This window comes from Fukomys damarensis, unplaced genomic scaffold, assembly GCF_012274545.1.
Source record: "Fukomys damarensis isolate Sample0158 unplaced genomic scaffold, DMR_v1.0_HiC HiC_scaffold_9, whole genome shotgun sequence".
In the NCBI taxonomy this organism is placed as follows: domain Eukaryota; kingdom Metazoa; phylum Chordata; class Mammalia; order Rodentia; family Bathyergidae; genus Fukomys; species Fukomys damarensis.
The window spans coordinates 28,714,207-28,724,276 of NW_022900921.1; the positions used below are offsets into that span (position 1 = coordinate 28,714,207).

General features: G+C 36.8%; 1 protein-coding gene across 2 annotated transcripts in view; it reads left to right on the forward strand.

Moving 5' to 3' along the window:
• CUNH5orf24 (chromosome unknown C5orf24 homolog) overlaps nt 1-9,564 on the forward strand; it is a 17,847-nt gene extending 8,283 nt beyond the window's left edge. Inside the window, exons 2-3 of one of the 2 annotated variants that reach the window (XM_010622025.2) lie at nt 5,687-6,116; nt 7,754-9,564. In XM_010622025.2, coding sequence (XP_010620327.1) covers nt 5,690-6,116; nt 7,754-7,794 — 468 coding nt within the window. In that variant the 5' untranslated portion in view covers nt 5,687-5,689 and the 3' untranslated portion in view covers nt 7,795-9,564. Of the gene's footprint in view, nt 1-5,686 lie in introns of both variants that reach the window. The other variant, XM_010622024.2, reaches the window with a different exon arrangement.
• The last annotated feature ends 506 nt before the right edge of the window (nt 9,565-10,070 follow it).

The following is a 10,070-nucleotide window of genomic DNA, read 5'->3' on the forward strand; positions in this document are numbered from 1 at the left end:
TGGAGCCGTCCGCGGGGAAATTCCTCTGGCGGCGGGGCGGGGAGCGCTCACCCTTTCTTTTCTTTGAGAGGTTAAAATCTGAAGTCTTCTCTCCTCCCTTTAAATGAGAGCCTGCCGGAGAGTGGCTTCTAGTCGGAGTGGCCCGCGGACTTCGACGCTTGCGGAACTCCAAGTGGAGGGACAGCGGGTTACGAATTTTGACGTTGGGAGGGAGCAGCCCTTTCTCTAGAGTGGTCTCCTATCTGTAGCAAACTTGTCACTGCTAATACTTAAATTAATAGTTGCTTCCGGACTCACAACAGGCAATACGTTTTTGAACGCCTCACGTCGTGAGGATTCTGACACCAGGGAAACTGCGCCTTGGGGCACAATTAAGGAGTAGAAAGAAGACAAAGGAGGCTGTTATTTATGTACTGTCCTGGTATGAAACTTTCCGTGGTGAGGCGGAGAGTATAACAGCTGGACTTGGCTAGATGGTTCTTCAGAGTCATTAAGCTGAGTCGAGAGCACTTTTAGAATTATAAAATTGTATGTGGTTATGTATAAATTGTAAGTTAAGTAACCTGTAGTAAATATCTGAGAATTATGTGATGTTTGATCTTTAGAGGAGAGCAGAACTTGAGTTTCTTGAAGGTTTTTCTCTATGTTTAGAACGCTTCATGAATATGTTACTAAAAATAGTTTTTTCTATTGGAAATAACTGTCACAGGCAAGATGAGGGAAAATAATTGTTTTAGGAATTAATACATAGTAAAACAATTTCAGAAACAGCAAGTTAGCATTAAAAAATTCGAGTTTAGTCACAGTCCAAATGTATAAACTCTCTTGATTGACGACTCACTTATTTTTAGTGAAACATTTTAAATAATATCCTCCACCCTTGGTAGTCAATACAGTCTGTTCTGTACCTTTTTTTTTCTCCTTTTGAGATAGTGTCTCACTGTAGTTGAAGGCTGGGGTGAACTGACTGTGTAACCCAGGATGGCCTCAGCCTCCAGCCCAAGTGCTAGGATTTCAGGCATGGACCTGGCTCATTGTTTCTTAAGAAATGTGGCTTGTGTACTTTCAGTGAAGTTTGTATGGAAAGAGTCTTTCAGGAATAATTAGCTGGCAAGCCCTTGTGGGTTAATGGTTTTGTATTATGCAAATACTGCAAATAAACATCTGTATCTTCCCTATAAATCATATATATATAGTGGTTATACATACAAGAATCTAATGGTCGTATAATAAGATCGAAGTCTGAAAGTAGGAAAGGACTGGTTTTAGCTGTTTCCTTTTGTTGACTTTTTATTCTTTTTTTTGTACCAGGCATCAAATTGTTACCTTGCACTTGCAAAGCAGGCAGTGTTGACCTTTTTTTTTTTTTTTTTTTTTTTTTTGGTATGGTGTTAGGGATTGAACCCAGGACCACAGGCTTTCTAGGCAAGTGCTGGACAATGACCTACACCTCCAGCCTTTTTTGTTAACTATTTACATGACTAATCATCGTAGTAAATTTCTTGGCAGTAGCAGGGAAGGAGAATCTAGAAAAGATAAAAGATTCACACTTTAGTAGTGTTTTTTATATTACTGTTTTATTGTCTTTCCATTGGAATAAACAACTTGTCCATTTTGTGTCGTAGTGCTCAGAATATAGTGTTTTGTTTTTTGTTTTTGTTTTTTTTGAGACAGGGTCTCACTATGTAGTTGAGACTGACCTGGAACTCACTATGTAGTCCAGGCTGGTCTCGAACTCACAGTGATCCTCCTGCCTCAGCCTCCCGAGTGCTGGGATTGCAGGTGTGTGCCACCATGCCCAGCTTTTTTTTTTTTTTTTTTTTTTTGAGACAGGGTCTCAATGTAACCCAAGCTGGCCTCAGACTCATGGTGAGCTACATGCCTCAGACTAAGTGCTGGCATTATAGGCATGTGCCACCGTGCCTGGCTTATAGTGTTTTGCATGGAGCTGGTCCAATAAATGTGAACTGTGTAAGAAATAAACGTATAGTGGTTCATGCCTATAATTTCAGTAATGGGGAGGCTGAGACTAGAGAATGGTTACTTTGAGGCCAGCCTGAGCTATATAACAAGTTTGAGGGCTAGCCTAGGCTACAAGATGAGATCCTGTCTCAAATTTCAAACACACACCCCCCCACAAGTAACATAATACAAATGAAAGGCATAAATACCTGGAGAAGATGAAAGGGACTGGAGGTGGGATGCTTTTTTTTTTTTTTTTTTAATCACAGGTCTAATTTTTTAACGGTGTGTCTTTTTGGTGTGTGTTGGTGTCTGAGTAAAGGATATATGGCGGCATTTTGCCTCTGAAAATCTTACATAATGTAAGCTGAGTCTATCCAAAGTGCTGACAGATTGTGAATGTCCTAATATATTAAGAGAAAATGAAGTAAAGGAAGTGTAAGGTCCAGAGGGTAGGTTTTGGTAAGTTTAGTGATAGGGATTGAAAAGACATGAACTACAAAACATTGAAACAGGTTATAGAGAGAAATATTTTTTCTTTTAACTGGCTTTGGGAGAAAGAGCTTATACCTTCCCCTCTCTTTTTTGTAAGAATATTCCAGCTGCATGATTTCCAAATATTATTGACCCAAGCCTGATGACACACGCCTGTAATATGAACATTTGGGAGGCTGGGGCAGGCGGATTGCTGTGAGTTCAAGGCCATCCTGAACTACACATATAATGAAATGCTACCCCCCCAAAAAAATAACTGAATAATACTGAAAATGGTTTACTTTTCCTCTAATAGCCTTCTCCAAGGTTTGTATGTTTCTCTTTGTGTTTGCATGTAGTTTCTGCTCCAGCTTTATTGGCAATACACTTATTTTGATTCCTATTTAATTCTTCTGTATATTTCTCAATTAGTATATAATTTGAAGGACAGAAAAATGTGTTTGGTCCAGTCACACAACCCAACATAGACTTTTCCTTCTTGACTTTACATATGTTATCATAGGATGGTTTTGTGGGTGTTTGTAGAGATTGAGGGTAGAGAAGTATGAAAAATTTATGAAAGATTTTTTTAAAAGAGACATAAGCAGAATTTATTAGAGGTAGATATAGTATGTACTCAAGAGTGGAGTGGAGTGTAGGTATTCAGAAAAATGGGGCACTTAGGAGTAGTTTTGAGTCTTAATGCTTTCATTTTAGTAGATAGGGGGTAATTTTGTCTCCCAAGTAACATTTGACAATATCTGGAGAAATTTTTGGTGGTTAAACATTCAGGGGGACGGAGAGAAGAGGCATTGCTGTGACATCTGGTGGGTAGAGGCCAGGGATAATGCTATTTGGCTTTACTGTTTCCTAATGTGTTCCTGACAGGTTGCATAAAGTCTGCCTGTTTCTATAAAACAGAGCTAATATTAGGTTCTCAGAGGCAGGTACTGAAGATTAAATCACATAATGTGCAAAGCGCATTATGCACACACACCCTTGCAATCCCAGCTACTTAGGAGGTGAGGCTGGAGGTTGCAAGATCGAATCCAGCCAGTCTGGGGGAAGATCAAACTTAGCCTAGGTGACTATCTCAAAATTAAAAAAGGACTGGGGCCGGGTGTGGTGACGCACACCTGTAATCCCAACACTTGGGAGGCTGAGGCAGGAGGATCGCTGTGAGTTCAAGACCAGCCTGGGCTAAATAATGAGTTCCAGGTCAGTCTCAACTACATAGTGAGACCCTGTCTCAGAAAAAAAAAAATAAAAAAAATAAATAAGGACTGGGAATATGGGTATGTAGCATAGTGTAAAAAGACTTGGATTCAGTCTCTAGTACTGCCAAAAAACAAAGACAACAAACCTAGCTGTAGTATCATTAGAAAGTGAGAGAAAATTATTCCACTTAATATTTATTTTAGCCCAGTCTTGTTCCTCAAGTCTGTAAGGTTCTTCACATAAACAAAAGTAGCTTCTCACTTTAGATATTTTTCTTTCATAGTTAAGAATTTAAGCCAGCTGGCCAAGAGCTCTGTATCTGTTGATTCTCAGTAAATATTTAGAAGTTAAACAGTATTTCATTCTGTGACTTGATTCTCATTTTCTTTTGTTTTTATAGCCAAGTTCAAAGTGGTTTTGGTTCACATTTGTTACCTGTTTGTGACTTTTGGGAGTAACTATTTTGTAACAAGATCTTGGTACAGTTTTATATATATGAAGGGTATAGGCAGACATCTAGTGACTTGGGACTAGACTTTAATATACCTTTTGTGACTCTTCTAATTCTGAATTAGAACCATATCTTTATTTTTGTTACCTTGTTGCAATGTAATGTAGTCTCTGTAAAACACTTTGTTTTATGTCTAAAGGATATGGCTATTTAGGGCTGGCTTGCTGTGGGGTGGTTTGAATATATTAATTCTTTTTGTTTTGTTTTGTTTCTGTTACTTGGGATTGAACTCTGATGCTTGCAAGGCAGGCAGCAGAAGCACTGAGCTAAATCCTGCCCCCCCCCCTGCTTTCTATGCTGGGGATCAAACCCAGGGCTTCTTTCTAGTATGCTAGGCAAGCACGTACTGTATCACTTGAGCTACATCTCCATTCCCTTAATATTTTAAGAATATCATAAGCATGTCCTCATGGATAAAACAGACTGTTCATTTAGGGTTCCTCTAGCCAAAAAACATCCACATATTTGTGATCAAGGGGAAAAGCCGTGTTGTACCTTTAATGTTTTGTCTTTAAAACTGGAAGTGTTGGGGCTGGGGATTTGGCTCAGTGGTTCCACTGCCTGACTTGCAAGCACAAGGGCTGGAGTTCCATCCCCAGTACCAAAAAGGCGTGGGGGGAACAACCCCAGAAAGTGTTTTATTATTGTTGTTACCTATATTTTTATAGTATAAGTCTGAACTGTTTACATATAGCTCACTTATTTTGGCTAAGGGTAACCTTTGTTTACCCTTAGTGCTGGTATTATTTTATGTTTAAATATAGGAAGTTTGAAAGGAGTCAGTACTTTGGGCCAAGAGATGGGGTCTTTGTTTGGTACGCTGCATCTTTTGTAAAGTGAAATATACTGTCAGTTCTGTTTAAATAATAAATTATAGTGATGGAGTTTCTGTCTTGTGAAAACTGGTCAAATTAGAAGTATACGTATGAGAAATACAGTAAAAGGCTAAAGGGAAGCATTCTAAGGAAGTTATAATGGCAAACTGAAAAAAATGTTAATAAGAATTTTTGTGTTTACTTTTATCCTTTTGGAGTTTGGTAATCTCAAATTGAGGATGCCGGGCATGGTGGCACACCCTTGTTGTCTCAGCACTTGGTAGGCTGAGGCAGGAAGATTGACATGAATTAGAAGACTGCCTGGGCTACATAGTGAATTCAAGGCCAACATAAACTGCCTAATAAGACCCTGTCTTAAAAAAACAAAAAATCCCCAGATAACTCAAATTGAAAATCCTGCAAAATGTAACATTTGTTTTCTACTTGTAGAAGAATATTATGACCACTAAATTAGTATTATAATTGAGTTACCTTGCTGTTTGTTCCTACTCCTGATTAAATTGAGAAAAATAAGGATCCTTGAATCAGCTGATAAGTGTTTATAAGTGGTCTGGCACCCTGTCAGCCTAATTTTAGGTAGTATGCATAGTTGTTGGAAGATAGTTTTCCCACTAAGTGCTGTCATACAGATAGACATATATTTGTGAATGTGTATTTATGCATATTTGTGTTTTGTTTTTGGTAGAAAATGATGCATCCTGTTGCCAGCAGTAATCCAGCATTCTGTGGCCCTGGCAAGCCTTCCTGTCTGAATGAAGATGCCATGAGAGCTGCTGACCAGTTTGACATATATTCCTCCCAGCAAAGCAAATACAGCCACACAGTCAGCCACAAACCAATGGTTTGTCAGAGGCAAGACCCATTAAATGAAACACATTTGCAGACGACAAGTGGCAGAAGCATAGAGATAAAAGATGAACTAAAGAAAAAGAAAAATCTCAACCGATCTGGTAAGCGTGGCCGGCCCTCGGGAACCACCAAATCAGCAGGATACCGGACCAGCACAGGCAGACCCCTGGGAACTACCAAAGCGGCTGGATTTAAGACAAGTCCAGGCAGACCCTTGGGTACAACTAAAGCTGCGGGATACAAAGTCAGCCCAGGGAGACCTCCAGGTAGCATTAAAGCTCTATCCCGTCTTGCCGATCTTGGTTATGGCTGTGGTACTGCTGCTTTTCCTTACCCTATGATGCATGGCAGAGCAGTTCATGGGGTAGAGGAAACCAGCAGTGAAGTCAAGCCACCCAACGAGTGAGTGAAGCAGGAAGGAGGGCCAGGTTTAGATTAGAAGGAGATTGTGAATAATCCCAAAGCTTCTTGGTTTGATTTTGACATAAATAATTTTATAGCCTGGGCTTTCTGAATTTGTTTTTCTGTTTGAGTTTTGCCCCCTGCTTTTGCTCAGAAGCTGCCATATGCTTTCAGATGCACTCAGGGCATGAGCAGTGGCATTGTATTTGTACATAAATTCAAGCATAATACCTAACTAAATCATTTTTACTTTTCCTTATGACTGTATCTTACGTTTCATTACTATTTGGGGGTCATTCTTAATAGATGCTTTATGTACTAAACAACTGAAACCATTATACAAATTACTTTGTGAGGTAAGCCTGCAATATAAAGATACTCTCTAAGGTATTTTTAACTGATGGAGCAAAAAAGCAAATTTAAGTGATTCAGGATTACTTGAAGGTAATGGCTGTGTGTTTTCACATTTTCATGAGATTGGACACAGCTGTTTGTATGCTTTGCAATTTACTCGGATGTCAGATGTTAAAAACTTAGTTTTAGTGTTCTGAGTTTAAGTAGCTTATTGATCTACATGGCATTAATTGATTTAACCATTATTCTTAAAAGAATTCTTTAGGGTTTGCCTTTCAGCAGGCAATAGGTTATATATTTTTAAATTACCTATGAGCATATATACCAAACACTACAAACAGTTCATATTTACAAAAAATAAACTCTTATAAAAACCTGCACATTACATTTTTTTGTGAAATACAGTGCATTCTGAGAATAGCACATTTAATAGAAAAAGAAACATTCTTAAGGTTTGCGTGTAGCTACAGTCATTAATTTTTGCCTATCATATACTTAGTTTTAAAGTATTATGTTAAAAACATTTGTTGGTGTGCTCATTTATTTGGAATGTTTTAGTTTTTCTGAGAAATTGTCCCATTGCATTAACACTTAATTTCAGGTTTATATCTGCCAAAGGACACAAATGGAGTGCTAGACTGTAAAACTGATGTAAACAGTATGCAATTTCCTAACTCCTGGAACCCAAATACTGATGTTGGAATCCATCTATGCATCAAATATGTAAAAAAGTTTTTGGTTAGTCTGATTAAAAAACTTCTGTGGCTCTCGGGGACCACTTCATCCAAACAAAATTTTCCCCCCGATAATACTTTAAATAGAAAAGAGAAAAATGAGTATTGGGCAGATACATACACTAGAGACAGAAATCTCTTTCTTCCTGAAAGTAATATTTCTTGTTAATGTTTTATTCTGAGTTCTAAAACATATTATAAATTTAAGATTTGAAAAATTTCACTGAACTTTAAAGTTAAAATGTTTGTACATGTGATGTTAAATGCCTTTGAGATTAAAATGTAATTTTGCTGGACCCAAAACTTTTAAAATAATTAAAAGTTTAAAAGGGCACATACTGTGTTGGTTGGGCTTGCTCTCAGTTAATACAAACTCTGCAAATGGATGTCATGTTTCGTACCTTTTTTATCAGGAAAAAAGCAGCAAGCCTTCAGGTGTTCCAGTGATGCCTGACACAATGAGCTGGACTTTATGCTGCTCTTTACAGTAAGAGGTGTTGCATTATATGTGGGGACTGTGTGCGCACTGGCATCTAAGCCATGACCTCAACAGTATTAGCTTTGCACAAACCATAGTGAACAATGTTGGATAACTATATAATCACTTGTAACATTCTGGCAGCTAAAATGCTACAAGTTTCTTCTTGCAGAAGCTTAGACTATATAAAAAACAATAATTTCTCAAAACAGTATAACTTCTGACACACACAAATGCTTGCATCTTTTTCGTGTGTTCATCTATCTACTTTTCTTCTGTATCTGTCATTTAGCTGTTTCTAAAGATGATGTTCAGCAGTTGGCTGCTTAGGAATCCTTTCTAGTTCTTAAAGACAGTTGTTTAATTAATCTACCATAGAATAACACCATTGTCAAGAATTTGGTTGCATGTTTTACAGTAAGTTCATTTGTCATTGCCCTTTCATTTGTGATTTTGTTAAACATACCCTTCCTATTGCTTACCTGCCCTTTCCTGCATTCATTCTCTTCCTGTCTCCCCCACCCTCCAGCACATCTACTCAGTGGTGCTGTGCTGTGTGTCAGAAGATAAAGCAGGTGTATTATTGTATAATAAATTTTGTATACATGTTTATGAAATGGTGAACTAAAGGAGATGTGCTCATCACAGTGTTTATTATCAGAAGGAAAGGGAGGACAAATGGCTACAATTGCAATGGGTAACATTGTTTAGAAAGCTGAATTTACTGTTCATATGAGCAGTTACCTGGAATATTAGATTTATACACTGGTGAACATCTCCTAATTCCACTTAACTTTTCTCCATGTGAACAGTTTACTGGTGCCATGCTGAAGAGAAAAACATATAAGTGATAATATGAATGAAGTCTTAAAATGCAAAGTATTTTTACTTCTATATAATCTGAAGACTATATTGTGCATCTTTTGTAACACTGTCTCTTGTCATGATAAACACTGAAATAGCATGTTGAACAGTTGCTTATACTTTAATCAGTTGGGGAAAACTGGCCTTTTCCCTGCATTGTATGATTGTTCCTTAAAAGGCAAATCGCTAATTTTATACTGTGTAATTCTGTTCTTCACAAAATAGGTTTCACTATTCTATATAAAAACTGTTGGGGCAGAAAATGATCTGCTATTCAAGTAAGTTTGCTTTACTTTTTCTTTAAAAAGTATCTTAACATGCCTTATTTATTGTTACCATATTAACAAATAGGGTAATACAGGTGAAATTTTCATTTTTTGACAGATATAACCTTATATACTACTCTTTAATAGGGGGATGATTTTGATACTATCTTTGGAGTTTTGCACTGGGTATTAAAAATATACTGGCACAATGTATTGCAAGAAAATAAGTAGTATCTATTAATTTTTAATATTCGAGGACATTTTTTAAATCAGTGTTTCAATTAGACTAAAAAGTCTATTTTTTATTTACTTTTTGAAGAAACCTCTGTCAAAGTATTATTTGTTCCAAAACAGTGTTTCTGTGAATTTACATATATACTTTTATGAAATAAAAATTGTGTTTCTTTCACTTAAGGAGAAAATATGGATCCATTTTTTTAAGTTAAGGGTGATACATCCAGTGTAAGAATTAACTACTGTGTATGAGGTAAAATAAGTAAATAAATGAACTTCTTTATATTCTAAGATGCTTTAAAAAAAAGTTCAGGGGATATTATAACTGTTACTCTGTCAGTCATTGTCTCTATATGCAGTCAACTTCTATGATCCTTTTATAGTAAAATACAAGAATTCACAACAGTGGTTGAAAACATTTTTTCCCCCTTGGACATAAAAATTTTGATGCCATTATGTTTTTGTTTTATTATAGCTTATCTATTTGCTCTTAAACTCTAGGATGTATCTAAGTCTTTCCTTTGCTTTTCCCCCATCTGCGTAAATAGACACATCTGTGCTCTCACATATAATGTATTTAATTTTTGGAAAATTAAATACTGTAGTAAATCAAGTGTGTTATTTAAAGGAATCAGATTCTTTGATTCTTTAGGTTTTCAGTTTCTCTTTCCACAGATAATTATGGAGAAAATAATTACCAATTACTGATGATAAGCACGCTGTCCTCTGCTGTAAAAAGTCTGAATAGATACTGTGTATGTTTTTATGTCCATGAACTTGAGCTACTCATGTGCAATTATGTGTATGGGAATGGAGTAGTGTTCATGATTTGTATTTACATCATCATATGGATGTATATTTATTAATAAAGTCATTACTTTAAAACCA